Below are 21311 nucleotides of genomic sequence, written 5' to 3'. Positions count from 1 at the left end.
AAGAGTAGCTGCTTCTGACATTTTTAAGTAGTTCAGCAAGGCAAGTTAGTACTGATAACTGAAATGATATCCAGTCTCAGGTACCTTCATTTTCATTGATCTCTTTTTCACAACACTTATTTTTGTTACGTACCTTATGAATTCAAACCATGACTTAAGATGAATTTCTTAATATGTACATTATGTTTTCTGAGCCTGCTAATTCTTTAAGGAAATTAAGGAAAAAATAATGAAGCCATGTTACACAGGTACTTAATTTTTTTTATCTGGGGTAGTACTATAGTAATTAATGCTTATTTTATGCAAACTAGACTATATCTGTTAACGGACACATTACTGTCAAGAAAATATTACTTGTCTTAATTATCAGTAATGAAGCAGGGATAAGCTGCTCACTTAGATATAATATATCTAATGACCTTTTCAGTTAGAGGTTGTGATGAAAGGTATCAGTTTCACAAATTATGCTTCATTCAGCTTCTGGCCTTTGTGTAGATTAATGTTTTGTGGGTGAGTTTTAAAGTCAGGCATAAATTGTGTTTGGTGTTTAAAATTGATTTACTGTCTTGCTTTTAGTACATCATTTTCTCATTTATAAAACCTCAGTTCTATCTTCAGGCTTAAAATAGATTGTCCATAGTAAATTTAGGATTGCCTTACTAACTGCTAATTTTTTTTAACCTTACCAAATAAAATGGTACATATATTTCCATTTGTTTAATGAAAGGAGTACTTAATGACTGAAGTTTCTTTGTTAATTCTGAATTTAAGACAATAAGCACAATATTTATATTGGCAATTTCGAACTAGCAATATAAATATTCATGATACCATTTTTCCTAGTTAAATTTCCTGAGGTTACACAAAGCTGGTTAGTTTGACAGAATTTATGGTATCCCTTAATCAACCTCTTACTGAATAACAAATATCTCATTCAGGATGTCATATATTTAGCTTTATTCAGACTAATAGGAGAACTGCCCCATGTTTAAAGTTAATAAATAAAGATTTAGGTCTTAGAGGTCTATGCAACAGTGCAATGAAACAAAAAATAACTTTCAATTTTTTAAGCCATGGAATCCTTTCTTTGTGCACAATTTTACCCAGAGGACCAATAAAAAAGTCTTAGCAAAATTGGAGCAACACTGCTTAAATTGAAAGATTTTTAAAATAACTTCAAGTAGTCCAGGGCTCTGAAAGAGCAGTTTAGACACTATGATTCTAATGATTGTATTAACATAGTCCAGATACTAATGTGAGAGAGAAGAATACAGACCATTTTTTCCAATACTTTCAGGTTAATGGTGAAGAATCTGAAACTTAAAGATATAATATAAGCAGTCTGTTTATATGGCCAATAAGTGCCATGATCTAGAACCTAAAAAAAGTTATAGTGTTTCTGAGTAGTGGAATGTTTTTCCCTAGCCCCTGTTGCTCCACTACTATCAGTAATGAATTTTGAAAAACTATTTAAAAACAGCTTCTGAATCACCTAATCTTTGTGTAGGAAAAAGTAGGTCACAGATTTTCAAATTTCAAGGACACAGGAAAGTTCTGGCTACCCAAATACATTGACTTGACTTACCCCATTGCTCATTTTGGATTAGTGTGGAACAATGGGTGCCAGTTCTTTATTCTGGCTTTGCCAAAGAGCCAGAATCAGAAGCAGATTAGTAAAACAGAAGTTTTCCTGTGTTGTACTTAAATTCTTTCAATTTCTCAAAGTCATCACATATAATGTTACCTCTGATTGGAACCCACCATCTGATCATTCCTCCACTGCCTATCCTTCTCTACTTAACCAGGCTAACTTCTCTGTCTCCTTCAGGCTACCATTTGAATGTCACTGCCTCCTCAGGGATTTTTCTGATCTATCCACCCAAGTCTGGATTATATACATCCTGTTTTTGATCTCTGTCACAGCAGTAACCACACTGCATTGCAGCTGCTTTCGTCATCCCCTTCTACATGTTCAGTTTCATGAAAAGAAACCACAAATGTCTTGTTCATCATGAACTCCCCAGAGCCTAGCAGAGTGTCTGACCCTTGGCTAGTGCCCTAGATTTATTAGGGAAGGAAAGGCTGGACCTAGACTGCACAATCTGGACATAGACTCAAACCTGCTGAGTGGAATGAGTCCTACGCTGGCTTCTTGTGGAGGAGTAGTTATTGACTTCTTGTATGACTTTGGGAGAGTTATCTTTAGGTCTTTATTTCCCTTTCCAGCAAAATGATAATATCTCCTATGCCTAGCCTTTGTCTTCTTTGTGCTAAAGTGAAAGTTTTCACTACATCAGAACTTTCATTTTTAAAATTATGATGAAAGAAGTCATTCCCTTTTTCTACTTTTTTTTTTTTTTTTTTTTTTTTTTTGCAGTGCTGGGGATTGAACCCAGGGCCTCATGCATGTTTGGCAAGCACTCTACCACTAAGCTACATCCCCAGCCGTCATGTACCTTTTAATACCAGATTAAGGAGTTTCTCCAGAAAAATAATTTCTTAAAAATCATCTATTTTCCTAGATCCTGAGAAATTAAATAACAGGCCATTTCCCTTATTTACAATAATCCTCTGAACTTTTAATGATGATACCTTTTTTTAGATAAAATATTTGTAGTAATCCTATGAACTCTAGGATTTTATTTCATTTTATCCCTAAGAATGGTTTTATGAATATTCACAATTTAACACATGGACTCTGTGGTCATGATGGAACCATTGTCCACAATTTAAAATGCATAAACTTGCTTCAGTAAAAAATAAAGATTTTAAAAGCTAGTAATCAGAGTCCCCTCAAAAGCAATACCACTCTTCCAATGATTAATTATATTTTTACTGTCAGGAGCAGGTGATGAGGAACTAGGATGCAACTAGGATAAGAGAATTGTCACATGTTTTTCAGAAAGTAGACAAAGAAAGAAATTAATTTAAAAAAGACCCCCTTTAAACTTAAATAATAAGTCTACTATATATCAGAAAATGCTTTTTTTTTTTTTTTCAAAAAAAAATTCTTTAGGGAAAATAATGCACATTGCCAGAACAGCAATTTAACAGAACTAAATGGTCACATTTTCAAGTAAAATACTCCCTGGCATTTGAACAGCTGTTATATCTAAATCAGATTTGAATACTGTTGTTTTTAACCTTCCCAGCTGTAGCGGGGGTGGTGTGTTACTCTATTCCAGTATAAAATATGCATAGTATATTTAAACTTGAAACTTTAAACACATATTGTATTAAACTGATAAATTTTAGTCATATAAGCCTATTTTAGCTAACCCTTTTATCTCTTTGGATTATTTATTGTTTGCAACTATGTTTAATGTTTGAAGAGATTTTAACTAATTAAAAGATCCTTCCAAACCTTTCCATTGAGTTCGTATCTTTTTATACTCTTATATTAGTAATAAACAAAAAATATATACATTTTCTATGCCTATTGCTTATAATTGATTAATATAACCATAGGTAAATTTAAATTATATTTTTTCCTATAGTTTTTTCTATCTGATTTTCATACCTCAACAGAATCTTCTTTACTAACACAATCTGAAAAAGAGGAGGAACTGATTGCTATAAGAAGGCAACATAAAAGATTAGTACTTTTCAGTCTTATATGACTGAAGCTAAAAGGAGTTAAGATCAAAATACATATAACAATATACCATATGAATGTTATGAATAAAAATGTGTTTATCAAGGCCTGCTATAAAACATTGCCCAAGATTAGAAGGAGGTAATTTTAGAACAAACAAGTACTCGTAGTTATACACCACATACCCTTGTGCATGTGTACACACATACACACTGATTCAAGTAGATATAGATGCATCTTTAGGTAGGTTTCTGAGCTACACACGTACATATATTTCTCAGCCTTGCTTAGAAGCAATAACAGTATGGAACACTCCAAATACCCAGATACCAAGTACCAAGTATCGTTCCCCATTAAAAAAAGGAGAGGAGGAGAAGAAGGAAGATTCTTGGCAGAATAGCTAATTCTAGGTCTAGAACATAGAACGTATAAAACAAGACTAGAATTTGTGCCAGAAAGTTAAGGAGATACCCCAAAAATGATACAGATATGAGAAAAGGCCTACTAGCAAATGTGGAAAATTTGAGCGTCAAAATAAATAATGGAAAATAATCCATTAAATAAACAGAAATTCATAAACTCTTATTGAGATGGATAGATAGATGAAGAAATAGAAAACTTCCTTGCAGTAAGAAGAACACCAACTAGTAAACATTATTATCTGGCAGTCATAGTTGTGTTCAATTCAAATGGGAGTTTTTACTGGAGGCTGACTGGCTAGTGGATTTGACAAGGTTAAATGTGGGAGGCACTGAGAAGACCAGAGTATCATATTAGTGGTTTCTTTGCCTAAAGAGCATGATCATGGAGAAATATCAAACACATCTAGGCTTATGGTTAACCCACTGAATAAAAGTTCTACATTCTTGAAAATCTGGCAGGGACATGGAAAACAGGAGAGAATGAGAATTTTGAAAAAATAATGAATGTCCTGATATCACTGGGGCAGCTGATGAAGTTTGAAGGAAGTTTGTGAGCTGACAATAGGATTATGTAGTTATTGATTTCCTCACTCAAAGGATTGCATACTGATTTAGGTAGGAGAATGTCCTTGTCTTGAGAAATACACATTGGAGTATTTAAGTGTGATAGGAATCATATCTGCTACTTGAATGGTTCATGAAAAGGCTAATTATGGATGTATGTACCTGTTTGAGGAAGTGTATCTATTACATGCCTATAATCCCAGTGACTCAGAAAGTTGAAGCAGGAGCATCGCAAGTTCAGCCAGCCTCAGCAACTTAGAGATATCCTGTATCAAAATAAAAAAATAAAAAGGGCTGGGGATGTAACTCAGCAGTAAAGCACCCCTGGGTTCGATCCCCAGTACCCAAAAAAAAAAAAAAAAAAAATGTAGGAGAATGTAGCTCATAGGGCTAAGGAAATCTTTGTTCTGTCCTTGCTTAGTTTGCTGTGTTGGAAGTACTTCAAAACAAATAATTCTAAAATGTGTTATTAAGAAGATAATAAATACCTCATAATCAAACACATTAATATTTCTGCAGTAAATATAGGCATAGTCACAGTAAGATTGATTTTTTAAAAAACTATAAATATCTTTATGTCTTTGGAGGCCATGTTTTGCCACCAAATGAGTTAAAGTTTTCAGGATATTTTAGATTTTGCAATTGAGAAGAGCTTTGAAACTGTGTAAGGTATCTAAGGTCTCACATAGGAAGTAACAGAACCAAGTCCAAAACCAAGGTTTCTTGATTTCAAACCCAGTAATCCTTAGGTGACAACTTGAAAATAGATCACTTCAGCATGACAGGGACATTTGTGTTCAAACTCATACCTTCAGAGTTTATTTAGGGAAAGTGTCAGTTACAAAATGTCCCTTAGAATCCCATCACTAGATTCACCAAAAGGGCATACTCTGTACTGCAATTTTCAAACACATTAAGGAAATATAGAAAACCTTTTTCTTAAAATCAGCATACAACAGTGATGCAGCCACATCAATGTTTATAGCAGCTCAACTCACAATAGCTAAACTATGGAACCAACCTAGGTACCCTTCAACAGATGAATGGATAAAGAAAATGTGATATATATATATATCACATTTGGATGTATATACATGTTTGAGGAAGTGTATCTATTACATGCCTATAAAAAGGGCTGGGGATGTAGCTCAGCAGTAAAGCACCCCTGGGTTCAATTCCCAGTACCAAAAAAAAAAAAAAATATACACACACACACACACACAAACACACACACACACACATATACACACACATGATAAAATATATATCAATATATATTGATATATATATATACATATATACACACACACACACACATGATAGAATACTACTCGACTTTAAAGAATGAAATTATGGCATTTGCTGGTAAATGGATGGAGTTGGATAATATCATGCTAAGTGAAATAAGCCAAACCCAAAAAACTAAGGTTGAATGTTTTCTCTGATATGTGGATGCTAATTCACAATAAGGGGGTGGGTAGAGGGTAGTGAAGGGAGGGGAAGGGGCATGGGGGTAGGAAGGAGAGTAGAATGAAACAGACATTATTACCTCATGTACATATATGACTGATGTGATCCTACAATATGTACAGTCAGAAAAATGAGAAATTACACTCCATTTATGTATGATCTATCAAACTGTATAAATACATCCTACTGTCATGTACAACAAATTAGAACAAATTAAAAATTAACTTAAAAAAAAAAGAAAATGAACTGAACTGATACCAATAAGAATCATGTTTGACATAATGGTAATAGTGAAATTGTCTTCACTTATTTTATATATATGGTATAGTATGAATGTAGGAATAATTATTCCTCCCCTTCCTTTCATTCCCATTCTCTCATCTTTATACAATTAGAGAACAGACCTGGACTTTAATCACTACTTTCTTCTAATATGAAATACCAATCACATGAGAAGCCATAGTGCCTATGTGTTTTTAAAGTTTCAAATAACCACTGACTTGAACTTCTGATCTTTCCTTATTTACATACCATTTTGAATATAGTAGAGGATTTTGCAGTCACTCAAGTTTTCATCCTTTTTTTTATGTATTACTAAAAAAAGAAAGTATTCTTGGGTATTGGGTATTTTCAGTTATGAAGTCAATGAAGATAAGTCCCTTGTAGAAACTAAATATTATTCAGTTTTATCCTTTAAGTTGCTACATTGCTTTAATGGATTTTCATTCAGATTCTTATACTCATATTTTTTATATTCAGAAATTTATTTTTAGCTGATACATAAAAATTATACATATTACCAAGGTACCATGTGTATTTTGATACTTATATAATATTCAAATCAAATAAGGCATATCTCCTCAAATACTTAGCATTTCTTTATTGTGAAAATTTTGAAACCGTTTCTTCTATCTTATTGAAATGTATAGTATATTATTGAGTTTTTTTGTTGTTTTTTATTTTTGTTTTTGTTTTTGCTTTTGCTTTATTTATGGTACTGGAGATTCAACTCAGGGGCACTTAACCACTGAGCCACATCCCCAACCTTTTTTTGTATTTTATTTAGAGACAGAGTCTCACTGAGTTGCTTGTGTCCTTGCTAATTTGCAGAGGCGACTTTGAACTTGCGATCCTCCTGCCTCAGCCTCCCAAGCCACTGGGATTACAGGCATGTGTCACCATACCTGGCTTGTATTCTCTTTGTATCATTATTTTTAAGTCTTTTAAAGAGATTTTCTGAAACTAACCAAGAAATATTATAATTTTGCTACTTAAATGCCTACCTATTTAAAATAAGATGTTTTTAAATAAGTAGAATAATACTATTGCCTTAATTTCCAAAGTCATTTATCTTAGGGTACAAATATCTAGTGTCTTATTTTAAATGTCTCTCAGAAACAATGGCTATCTGAGCATAGTTTTTATTTGCATTTCCCTGATTGCTTAGAATGTTATACAGTTTTTCATGTATTTGTTGGGCATTTTTATTTCCTCTTTTGAGAAATGTCTGTTTCATTCATTTGCGCATTTATTGATTGGGTTATTTGTGGGGTTTTGGTATTAAATTTTTGGAATTCTTTATACATTCTGGATATTAATCTCCTGTTGGAAAAGTAACTGGCAAAGATTTTCTTCCATTCTGTACTCTCTTTCTTCACACTCCTGTTTTCTTTGCTCTGCAGAAGTTTTTTAATTTGATGCCATCTCACTTAATCGTTCTTGGTTTTATTTCTTGACCTTTGGGAATCTTATTAAGGAAGTTGGTGCCTTTGCGAATATGTTGCAATGTTGCTTCTATGTTTTCTTCTAGCAGTTGCAGTGTTTCTGGTCTAATTCCTAGGTCATTGATCCACTTTGAATTGATTTTTTCACAGGGTGAGAGATAGGTATCTTGTTTCATTCTTGTATATGTGGATCTCCAGTTTCCCCAGCACCATTTGTTTTAAAAACTATCTTTTCTCCAGTGTATGATGGTGGCACCTTTGTCAAGGATTACATGGATTTGTCTGTGCCTTCTATTCTGTTCCAATGATCTTTGTGTCTATTTTTATACCAGTATCATGCTTTTTTTGTAACTGTAGCTCTGTAATATAATTTAAGGTCAGAAATGGACCCACCATGTGACCCAGCTATCCCACTCCTTGGTATTTATTCAAAATAATTAAAATACTATACTGATATATGCATATCACTATTTATAGTGGCACAATTCACAATAGCCACATTAAGGAATCAGCCCAGGTGTCCTTCAGTAGACAATTAGATAAAGAAGATGTGGTTTATATACACAATGGAGTTTTACTTAGTCAAAAGAAGAATGAAGTTATGTCATTTGCAGGTAAATGGATGGAACTAGAGAACTTCATGCTAAGGGAAATCAGCCAGACTCAGAAAGTCAAGGGACAAATGTTTTATGTGTGAAAGCTAGAGATAAATAAGGAATTTAAGAGGGAAGCGGGAATCTAGTGAAAATACAACAGTGGAGTAAAAAGAGCAACGAGACAGAGGGAGGAGGGATGGGAAATAGGAAGAGGAACAGAATGAAATTAACCAAACTATGTCATGTGCATGTATGAACATATCACAATGAATTCCAGTTTTATGTATAACTATAATGTACCAATTTAAAAATAACTTTAAAAAATGGCTAAACATAGTTTTTAAATAGTTCTGTCTCCTAGATTTCAAAATGACTTTTTTCTACTCTATGAGTGAGTCAGTTATTATTTTCCTCTTGTTTTCAGTTTATTAACCTAAGACCTATAAAAAAGGTTTGTAAATTTTGAAAATACACATTTTCTGTTTATTATTCTAAATTGAATGAACTCTAATTTTTTTAATTTAATTTCATTTGTTCTTTTTAGATATACATGACAATAGAATGTATTTTTGGCATAGTATACATACATGGAGTATAACTTATTCTAATTAGGATCCTATTCTTATGGTGGTACGTTATACAAAATTACCCTGGTCATATATTCAAATAAAGGATAGGAAAGTTGTGTCCAATTAATTCTACTTTCCTTCCCATCCCCACCCGCTCCACCCTTCCCCCCACTCCCCTCTGTACAATCCAAAGTTCCTTTATTCTTCCCTACCCACCTCCCACTCTGAATCAGCATTCGCTTATCAGAGAAAACATTCGCCTTCGGTTATTTGGGGTTGGCTTATTTCACTTAGCATGATTTTCTCCAGTTCACCCATTTACCTGCAAATGCCATAATTTCATTCTTTTCTTTATGGCCGAGTAATATTTCATTGTGTATGTATACCACATTTTCTTTATCCATTCATCTGTTGTAGGGCACTTAAGTTGATTCCATAGCTTAGCTATTGTGAATTGAGCAGCTATAAAGATTGATGTGACTGTGTCACTGTAGAATACTGATTTTAAGTCCTTTAGGTATAGACTAAGGAGTGGGATAACTGGGTCAAATAGTGGTTCCAGCCCAAGTCTTCTAAGGATCTCCATACTGCTTTCCAGAGTGGTTGCACCAATTTGCAGTTCCACCAGCAATGTACAAGAATACCTTTCTCCCCCAGTCCTCACCAACATTTATTGTTATTTGTATTTTAGTAATTGCCTGAATAAACTCTTGTTTTACCTAGTATAACACAGGATTTATTTTTAATACTATGCAGTAAAGATATCATATTTTTAAATGACTCAACAAAAACGTTTTATGTTGTATATAGTATGATGATATAACTTGATTGCTCAGCATATATTTCTTTAGTTTTTCTTATTCCCAAAGACTGGATATCAACTGTTAGCCACGGTAGGAAGAAAAGAATACATTGATGTATTGTATTCTCTCTGTCCTTCTAAATCTACTTTATTTAGTAAGTAGTTGCATTTCCAAAAGTGAACGTCTCTGTCTCTTATAATTGCATATTGAGACAGAAAGGCTTTAAGAACTTATATTCAGAAATTTTAATTAAATAGTTAAGCTTGAATTTTTAAAAAATTATATGGAGAATGAGAGAATGGGAGTTACTGGTAAATGGGTACAGAGTTTTAGTTAGGAAGATGAAAAAGTGCCAGAGATGGAAAAACAGCTAGAATATAACTAACTTCACTAACCTGTACATTTAAAAATGATTAGATAAAAGGATTGAATATTTTCTTTCACATGTGGAAACTAGAGAGAAATAAAAAAGGGAAAAAAGATTATTAGAGGTAGTAGAGCAGTAATTAATATGAACATGTTTGTTCAAAATTTTTATTTAGGAAAATGAATATTATATAAAGTACTTAATTCAGTGAAATACATAGAAATCATTCAAGAAATATTACTGCTAGTACTCTTTATTAAATATGGCAGATGAGTTAACATACCAAAGTTCCTTTCAATTGTTGATTGTCTTTAGGGGGCTGCATATAGGGATAGCAGCTGATAGTGACTACTCCCATTCTCTGTTGAATGGTGCATCCAGAAGATCCTATGACTCTTCTTGGTCTCTTGGAGTCCTTTAGCTTCCCAAACCTTGCACTAGAAGCTTAGCACACAAGCATGACAAGTGAGGGGAACAGAGAAATAGATTGACATGCATCTTGCTGGACTTTCTGGTAAACAACCATTATTGCCCAGCTATCCCCAGAGAACCAGAAATAACTATGATATCGTTAAAGATTTAGATGATCTCCTTCTTTATATATACTGAGGGACTGCTAGTTTTAAGCAATTACAGTAATCAAAATGATTAATCTGTGTTTTTCAAAGTATGAATAAAGTATAAGAATTTTTAACATATTTATGTACTTTTATATACTCATGCCTTGCTTTATTTAGGAGATGTTAGATAGTTAACTAGTTGCTGTTATTGGCACCATTTTATTGATATGCAAAGTAGATAAAAGGGAACCTCAAAAGATTGTCTCTCCAATCTCTCTTCTCCAAGGCACAAACAAGGTCTCAATTTCCTCCCCAAATGCCTAGGCCCTGGTTGTGTTACCCAGATGTCCTAGAATAAGCCTGATTGCTCTGGTGGTATTCAGTGCCAGTATTTCGTATTTTCATATTTTTAAAAGAAATCAAAGTGTTTTTGAGTGAAAAAATAAAAAGTAATAAAATTGCTTTAACTTTTCGTTAATATGCCATCTCCAAAAATAATTCTGTCTTTGATACTGAAGGTCATGAACATGGGGGGAAATGGAAAGTTTGGAACAGGTATATATGTCATTTTTCACATATATGTCCAAAACCTTAAAATTAAAAATGTTATATGTGCTCACATATTCGGCTCTCTTACTTCAACTAAGGCACACTTCTGAGAACTGATAATAACAATATTGTAAAGCTTAATTATATTTTTATGGCCCATGCCATCTGTGCATTTGTTCTGCTTACAATAGTAGTAGAGAATTCAAGAAAAAAACAATACATTTCATTTGCAGTGCAATGGTCTTATCATAAATGCATCAAAGCAAATTATCTCATCATTTCAGATTCTATTTTGTATTGTGGATTTTGTCTCTGAAAATGGAAAAACTTCTCCGTTACTTAAAAAAAAAAATGTGGTTAATGCAAACAGAAGACACAAAACTCCTATTTTCATTTCTTGAATCAAATTCTAATTTGGATAAAAGAAAACACTAGTATTGTTTGATATACAGTCATGTATGACTTGAAGATCATTTTTGCTGACTAAAAAATTAAGAGTTTCAAAATCACCATATTAATTTGTATTATCCATATTTTAGATTATCTGCATCAAAGATTTTAAGTTTTTACTGACAATCTCACTTCATTTCCTTAACTTTTTAAGCACTAATTTCAACTACTACAGCAATACAAATGACCCAAGAAGTGATGCTGGGTTCTACCACAAGTGAGAAAGAAAATATTAGTAATAAAGTTACAGAAACCAACTAATATAACTTTCTCCTAAGAAAACCACAGTAAAAATAATGTTAAAAAACATTCTTACTCAAAAAATGTTTTTAAGCTGCTCTTTTGGATTACCCATGCCTAAGGTCTCCACTGTTAGTATAACTCATTGAATAAGTGTACAAGGAAAAGTTGTTATTGGCATTCACTATTTTATTTGAAATTAAAATGTAACTAATTTCCCCCATTTTCCCTTACGTGTGAAATTAAAATGTAGACTTTCCTTTATCTGCACACCCTCTTAGTCTTTAAAATATCCAAAGCCTGGCTATAGCTTGGTGAAAGATGGTCCTTGATTAGTGGATTTTATTTAATTTCCTACTGTGTTATGCATGTCTCATTTATACATAATGTCATTGAATAGTTTCAGTATTTGAGCAAAAATTATTTGAGTGAAAGAAGGTAAGCTCAATATTGGCAATTGCTTGTGTTGATTACCCAGAATCAGGGATCCTGAGTAGGAAAGCATGTGCATAAAACGTGATGCTAACTGGAACAAAACATGAAAAAGCATGGTAGAAACTAGGTTTTAAGTACTTTTAAACAGAATTTTCAATCCAGGGTCTCTTCAAGAGAAGTCTTCAGAGACCAATTAAATGTATGGTAGAAGAAGTTATCTGCCTCTAGGGAAGTGCAATGCCTCCTGAAAGACTCAAGGTTCAATTGTTCACTTACTCACTTATCAAATATTTGTTAACTGCCTGGTATGTTCAAAAGACTGTTTATTACTCTGTGATGATTGTAAAGCACACAAAACATGATCCCTGTCTCCAAGAAGGAGTTTATTATGGTAATTGATATACCACACTTCAGTATCTATAGTCTTGTATTATAGTTCCAACTCTGCCACTTACTAATTGTCTGACATTGAGCAAGTATTTTATTATTATAATTTTAAGCCCCTCTTTTCTCAACTTAAGTGGGATAATAATCAAAATACCTACCTTGTTTTAAAATTAAATGGTAAAACACACATGAATTATCCAGCATAACTCATAAGTACTCAATTTATGTTAGTTACAACAATAATTGAATAATTGTTACTGCAGTCTGATTTGAGAAACAAAATTTATAACTCTGATGGATTATAGGTGAAACTATTAATTATTACTATGCTATTAGAAATAAGACTTCTTTGATCATACTACATAATGTACTCCCTCAGCAAGCTGTTTGTTGCCTTCCATGCACTTATCATAATCTTTAGTCTTCATGGTCTGCTTCTTATTGCTTCCTACTACACTTCATGCTCTTTTAGTACCAGAACCATGTTTCTTTTACTCCTTCCTTGTGTCCCCAGTACATAGTACAGTGCCTGATTTATTAAGTGCATTTAATAAATATTTGTTGAATACATGAATTACAGAGCAGGAAATTATCACAGGCTAGCATAGTCAGCATCAGAGGATGAGATTTGAAATTGATCTTGGAAAATGAACAGAAATTGGATGGACAGAAAGAGGCAAGAATGCATTTTGGGTTGGGTTTGTGGAAAATATAATATGTTGATAAGCATCAAATAACTAAAACACAATGAACATACACCATAAGAATGGGATCATTTCAGGGGAAAAGATACTATTGTTAAACTCTTCATTTTACAGATGAGAAAAGGAAGACCCAGAGAGTAACAGATTGTGATTAGAACCAATGTCCTTTCTGTATCACGTAATTAAGAGCTAGCTTACAGTGTAGTAGGGGAAACTATAGCTTATGACATTAAGCTGTTTTATGAAGCCATTGATATCACCAACTACCAGTACCTTAGATTCAGATGAGTGGGTAATTGTGAGCTGGAAGGAAACAATTGTGATAATCCAAGTCAAAAGTGATAAGAAAAACAAAAATAGAGCAAGAGGATTTATATGTTTTATTGTTCTCTTTTAGGTTGGTCATGAATACTTAGGATTTTAGTAAACATGAGGCCAAGTAGAAACTGGTGATGGTAGGTGTAACACTCTGACTGAAAGTTTGTTACTTTTCACTTAGAACATACATAAGTATAAAAAGTGAAACATACTTTATTTTTAGAGATTTTTTTATAAAGAAGCAAACAGATTTCATAAGACCCGGGGATAATAAAAAACTTATCTGGGACACTTTTGAAAATGAAGGCACTGTGTGTACTATGTGGTGTTAAGTGCCCTCATAACAAATCATACACAGAAGAGCCATAGACAAATAAACCTTTCAAAAGTAGGCTGACGGTTTCTGACAGCAGCATTAAGCCATCTTTATTCAGTTGGACCTATCTGAATCATTTCCTCTATAAATCATCTTTAGTGGGAATACAAGAAAAAGCACCAATGAACTAATAATTATGTTCACTTTGTCATTAGAGTAGCCTAGGTTAGTAAAATACTAGCATAAGACTAATTTCATCCTTTTTTTAACCTACCTAGAATTATTATCTTATTCTTTTTTTAAAGTAAAGCAAATCTATATGTGACCTGTTTTTCTTTTATATGTATGGATTGAGAAAGTCAATATGATGATAAAGATAAATATGTACCTCAATTATTTTAGACTATTTCTATAACTTTTAAACATATTTTGAATTAATTAAGTCACTTATTTAATAAACTGGTAGAAACAGTTTTGTTCTTTTTATTATTTTCCTTTTTTACTTAATAAAAAATTGTATACCTAATAAATTAAATGACAAACCTGCAAATTATCAACTGACTCATACTACAACTCCATATTAATGATGCAGCTGATGAAAATAACTATCAATAACCTAAAGATGCATAGTGCTAAGGACAAAGGTGGCATTTTACATTTTTATTAACACTTGTAATTTTCTCCCGCTTGATTTCTTTTAGGCCAAGCCCAATTTCTTCTAAACCATGGGTCAGTGAGCTCATGCTGATTCTCATGTGAATGATGGGCTTGATTTTGCAAAAGATATCACCAACTACCAATACCTAAGTCTAGTTGCCATCATTATGAATAACCTGGAATAGAACAGTATTATTAGAATGCATTATATCCTTTAATTTCACTAACTATGGCAATTCCAATACCAAGAAAATTATGCATATTTGTGACATTACATTTTTAGTGTCATTAATGTGAGAGTAACATTCACATAAAACACAAGCAAAATATTTGTTTTAAATGTTATCTTTCCTTGTTAAGAACATTAGGAAGAAAAAAGAATTTGTGTTTGTATTAATTTAAATGGTCTTAATAAGATAAAGTTTGTGTTTAGCAAATGATCTCTCATAAACATAAACAAGTGTAAGTTTGAGAATAATAAGGTTTTGCCAGAATGTAATACGTATCTGCTTTAGAAGATTTTCTACATCCTCCCAAGTGAAAACAATATTATATTAATAAATCATAAGAGGCTTCTATTAGTTTGATAAATAAGTATGTTTAAAATACAAGCTAGAAAAGGATGTGTTTAAATACTTTAAATAAGTCTTTATCATACTATTCTAGTGATGTCAAATACAATTTTCATTTTAAAAGATTTTAGTTAGAATTTAATCTTTGAAAATATTAATAACAGCTTACAGCAGGTAAGCTATAAAATAACACTGGATGCTGTCTATTTAGTTTCTGGTTGAAAAAGCACAGCAGTACTTTAGTTCATTACCTTTGAAAAAAACAGTAACAAGATAATACAGCTGCCTCTGATTAAGATGTAAATTCTTTCTAATTAGAATGTAAATTCTTACATTTAAATGAAGACATCAATTGTCAGGATGCCATATGATATCTTATTCCACCTTGCCTGAATGAAGCCCTCACTGCTCATCTATGGCACTAAAATAGTTTTGCAATCCCTTTGTTCTCTGATTCTTGTAATATTCTCTCTTCATGTTCCCTTTTCACATTGCTTTGTTTGTTTTCCCCCTTGCATCTGATATTGTTGTGCCTTGGGATTTTGCAGAAATTTGGAATGAAAATTGAGTTCAGTCAGTGCCAGTATTTGCTTGTGCCTCAATTACTTCTGCTGAATTTTCCTCAATGCAAATCAGGCAGGTTGCATAAAGTGGTGCATGTATTTGAAATAATTAATTTTCCGTAAAATGATGGATCAAGTCCAATCAACCTTCATGAAATCTAAATAATAGAATAGAGAATTAGAAATTAATTAACATTTTATGTTGTTAATACTTTATGGTATAAACTAGCAATACTAAGTTTTACTGTTGATTCTAACTTTTCCTCTTTTAAATGTTGATGAAAATCTTCTGTCTCAATCATTTCTTGCCAGTAATGTTAACAAGTAATTCTGTATCAATAACATTGAGGCAAAGATTTCAAAATACAAGTATTATATAAACAGTGAGTTGAATTATTTGTGCTTCTCTTTACTGAACAATAGTGAAAATTTGATCTTCAATAGTATACACTAATTTATAGAAATCTGTTTACACTGGATGAGACCATGACCCTTTGAACATAGTATTACTTTTCTTTTATGTCAGGTTTCTTCGACTGAAACAGGTATGACTTTAGAGGCAAACCAATTCAATAGTTCCAGGGAAGGAGAAACCTAGAAATAGAGATATAAGGGTACCTTCCCTAGTTTGTTTGGTTGTTTTATAACTTTTTATTATGGAAAATTTCAGACATACATAAAAATAGAGAATAATTTAATGAAGCCCTATGAAACGCAACAACTATCTTCAATCAAGAAGTTAACAGTTAAACAAAATACACAAACCTGGAGTCATAATGAAAAACATACAAATAATAGAGAATAATGTGCAGTAAAGGCTAAATTTTAGTTGCAGAATATAAATCTCTAAATGCTTAGCAAAGGTCAGTTTGTGCTGAATGGAGAGAGAAGGAAAAGAACACAAACATTCTAGGCAGAGTGGAAATGCCACAAGAAGAGATATGAGGATGAGCCACCTCTATGATGGTGTAGGGGATACCAGTATGATTTAATCAGAAGTTTCATTTTGAATATAAAAGTATTTTTTAAGTTTGGTGAAATGTACAGATTTGGGAGCTAGGCAATATATTTTAGTACTAATTAGCCAAGGAAATATTTTCAGCATTATAATGACAGTGTTAAAAACATCTTCTTATCCAAATAAAAATCCCTCCTATTGTAATTTAAGTTTCTTCCTTACTATTCTATAATCATGTTCACAAAAGAAGGACATTTTTAGTAACTAAGGTATAAATTGAATAAAAACATCTCTAACCCAGCTAATTAAAAAAAAATGCTAGTAATTTAATGATAAGTTCACTATATTTCATATTATATTTCATATTATTGGACTTATATTCCTGGTACATCAAAATATCACTGTTGGTTATTCATACAATCACTTGTTTAAAACCACAACATTTGGTTTTGCACAATTCCAAATTTGTGGTATTATTTCCATATTGCTGCTATGGTAAATTACCATGAATTTAGTGGCTTAAATACAAACTTATTTTGTACAAATCTGGAGGGCAGAAAACCCAAAGTTAACAGGATCCTCATCTTGGAGGATATCTGGGAGAATCTGCTGCCTGATCTTTTCCAGCTTCTAGAGACTGCTCACTTTCTTTGACTTACGGCTCTTCCTCCATCTTCAAAGCCAGCAACATGTACTGAGTCCTTCTCACCATCATCTCTTTGGTTCTCTCTTCTGCCCCTCTCTTTTAATTTTAAGGACCCTTATGATTACATTGGGCCCACTCAGATAAACCAAGATAATCTACCTATTTGAAGGTCAACTGATTAACAACCTTAATTCCATCTTTAACCTAAATTATACTTTACAATGTAAGGAAAAGTTCCAAAGATGATGATGTGAACATCTTTGGGGGATCATTATTCTGCCTACCACACATTTCCTTCATATTTACTTTATATTTGCTCACCAGTAACTATTTTGATAGACCAGAGACAGAAGAATTACTTGTGTGGCTCAGTTGGGAAATCTTTCTCAGATTTAAAATAGGCTAATATTTGTGATTCTTCATAAATATTATTAATTTGAGGCAAAAAAATAAAGAAATTAGACTGAATACTACAAATCACAACTATTACACAACCAAATTTAAGCATTTGTTAAAAATAGTATACTAAAATGTTGTCATTGTAAACATAGCCAAAAAAATATATGTTTTAAAGAGGGGACTAAGAAACGAGCATTTAGGCTGGAGTTGTGGCTCAGTGGTAAAGTGCTTGCCTGGCATGTGTGAGACCCTGGGTTCGATACTCAGCACCACATATAAATAAATAAAATAAGATCCATTGACAACTAAAAAAATATTTTAAAAAAAGAAACTAGCGTTTATTGATTACTTGCTATATAGCAGAAACTATAATATTTTACAGATCTTATTACTTTTTAACTTTTAAACTTCCCTATAATTAACTATATTTCCCTTTTAATGATAAGGAAACTGAAGGTGGAAGACTTTAGGTAAATTCCCAAAAGACATAGAGTTAATGAGAGACCCCAATGTTTTCATAATACACCAGGCTAAATTCTGTGAAACATTAGTTTTATTTATCAAAACAAGAAGCAGTTTTTTCAGTATTGATTAGGATCGAAACCTTCAAAATATTATGAAATCAGCAAGCAAGTATAAAACATAATCTCTACCTTCAAGGAAGTTATAATCCAGTTGATGAAACAAGACAAAAATACCTGGGAAAATAGTATAGGTCAGCTTTTAAAGCATGGGTTTTGGAATCAGACAGCATTGGGTTAGAATCATTGGTCTTTTACTGCTTAACCTTTTACTACTCATACATGAGCCTAGGCTTCCTTTACTGCCTTCGTAGGGTTGTTACAAAGATTAACTGTACATTAAATCACTTTCCCAGGATCTGGCACACAGCAAGCACTAAGTAAATGGTAACTGCTATTATTGTAATAAAATTCAAATAGTACAAGGCCAGAGTTAATGATTACCCAGTCAAGGGATATAGGATTCAGCAACAGAAAAGCTAATTGTCAAACAAGTGATTTTGTAAAAGTTACAGATATATGCAAGGAGTTTTTACATTTATGAATATCATGATTAGTAGTGTGTTGTCTTTAAGTACACTGGTTCTAGAAAAGAATTTTGCTTGGTTTCAAGATTCTTGTATTTACTGATTTACCTGTGCCTCAGTTTCCTCATTTATAAAATGAGGATAAATATAGTACCTATTTCATGGGGTTGATAAAAGGATTAAATGAATATGCAGAGTGCTTAGGAGAGTGTCTGACACATAATAAGTGCCGCATAGGTGTTTTTAGGATTAAGGACATACGTTGTGTACCCCATGATAGCAAAGAAAAATATGTGTAGTCTAGCTCTTCCCACAGCATTATAGATTATGTGCACCACTGGACATTACCAATAGGATGGGTATTCAATACACATTATACAAATGCCTGCAATGTACTTACCTTTTGGTAATACAAAATAGCACATCTCCTCCATTCTTATAAACCTCCAGACTAGGAAAGGAGACAGAATTGATGGTGGATGAGATAGCAACTAAGTAACAAAATAAAGGTAAATTGATTCTGAATATAGTAGGACTTCAGAAAAAGGAGAAATCATGGATTATCATCTTACTAGAAAAAGATTTTGAACGAGACCTGGAATAATGGACGAGATTTTATTGACAGGCAAAAAGATAATGGATAGTTCTGAATATAAGAAATAGCCCAAATCTTTTTGCAGATAAAATTTAGAGGTTTCAGGAACTTGGGTTGTAGAGAAATTTACATTTTTGTTTTCACTTCCTTAGTAATACATATAAGCATCAAACCACAGTAGCATTAGTTACCATGACTTGGTCATCAATAGAAATCACAGGCTTTTTAATGTAAGATTACAACTATCACAAATACCTCAATATTATTTATATTTATTTCCCTTGGTAAATATTAGATTCACTCCATTCTTGTTATTTAGTGGTTAATTGAAAATTACAGATAACTTACTCTCTCAAAAATGAATTTATTATTTAATAACATTTCAGTGTAACTTGTTCCTTTGTAATCCAGTGTATTTGTTTTATGCACTCAAAAAGCATTACTCTGAAGAAGGGTTCATAGTCTTTATCACATGGCCAAAGGAGCCCATGGTACTAGGATAATGCTTCTATTTATGGACCTAGGGATATATTTGTTTTCTTAAGGGGGACGTGTTTTGGGGAGGAGAATTGATTTTGTTTGTTTGTTTTTTGGTAACCACATCCATAGTTGACTCATTGAGCTTACAATCAATCAAAACTCCTTTTTCACACCCATTAGTTTAGACTATCTGTATTCAGTCCATAATATAGGTAACTAGCATAATTATCCAGTCAGTAGCCGAAACAGACTGACAAATATCATAAAATTCTTAGAGCAATTTATAAAAATTTCTCACTACCTAAATTACAGGACAAAATAATAACTATCTGAGGTAATAATTTTGCAAGATATCTTCTATATGCAAATATATCTTCCAAAGAAAATGGCATTTATTTTTAAAACAGTAGTCTTTTGGTTTGCTTTACAAAGTATGGGAAAGAGAAGGGCTCTTCCACTTATTACTGTGTATCAAATCACCTCAACACTTAGTGATCATTTGTAATAACAATTATTTTATTACATCCAAGCCTTCTGTGGGTCAGGAATTTGGACAGACACAGTGCTACTTGGATGTAGTTCCACGATATCTTGGTCATTAGCTGGAAAAAAAATGATGGCTAAAAAGTTAGAATCGCCTCAGAAAACTAGGAATTGAACCACCATTTGACCCATCTATCCCACTCCTCAGTATTTATCCAAAAGATCTAAAATCAGTATTCTATAGCAATACAGCCACTTCAATGTTTATAGCATCACAATTCACAATTTCCAAATTATGAAATCAACCCAAATACCTGTCAGTAGATGAATAGATCCAGAAAATGTGGCATATATCCACAATGGAGTTTTACTCAGCCATAAAGAAGAATGAAATAACAGCATTTCCTGTCAATGTGTGGAAATGGAGAAAATCATGCTAGGTAAAATAAGCCAGACTCAGAAAATCAAATGTTCAGTGTTTTCTCTATAGTGGAAGCAAGAGAAAATAAGGGAAAGAAGGCAGCTGGGGAGGGATTGGGATATCATAAAGATACAGGAAAGATCAGTAGAGTAGAAGAAGGAGAACACGAGTGAGGGAGGAAGGAAGGGAAAGGGAAAGAAATATGGAGTGAATTTAACAAAATCATATTATATTTATATATAAAGGTACCAAAGGGAATTTCACCTGTATGTATATATAGAAGAAAGGAAGTCTAGTAGAGAAGAGAGATTAAGGAGGAGGAGGAGGGAAGGAAAAGGTAAAGGGAATGGGAATTGAAATCAAATTCCTTGCATTGTGATTTTGTCAGAATGAACCCAAATACTATATATAATTTTAATT

The 21311-nt window shown here is 32.6% G+C and overlaps 1 protein-coding gene across 2 annotated transcripts in view; it reads left to right on the top strand.

Annotated features, from left to right (window-relative positions):
- Elp4 (elongator acetyltransferase complex subunit 4) overlaps nt 1–21311 on the top strand; it is a 264679-nt gene that overhangs the window by 181055 nt on the left and 62313 nt on the right. Inside the window, exon 10 of one of the 2 annotated variants that reach the window (XM_047516709.1) lies at nt 7118–7323. The exons of the other annotated variant lie outside the window; for it this stretch is intronic. Within the exon in view, the coding sequence (XP_047372665.1) occupies nt 7118–7291 (174 nt within the window). The 3' untranslated portion in view covers nt 7292–7323. Of the gene's footprint in view, nt 1–7117; nt 7324–21311 lie in introns of those variants that run through there. 2 annotated transcript variants of the gene reach the window in all.

Source organism: Sciurus carolinensis, chromosome 11 (genome assembly GCF_902686445.1).
Source record: "Sciurus carolinensis chromosome 11, mSciCar1.2, whole genome shotgun sequence".
Lineage (NCBI taxonomy): Eukaryota > Metazoa > Chordata > Mammalia > Rodentia > Sciuridae > Sciurus > Sciurus carolinensis.
This window is presented reverse-complemented; position numbering and strand designations above follow the sequence as displayed.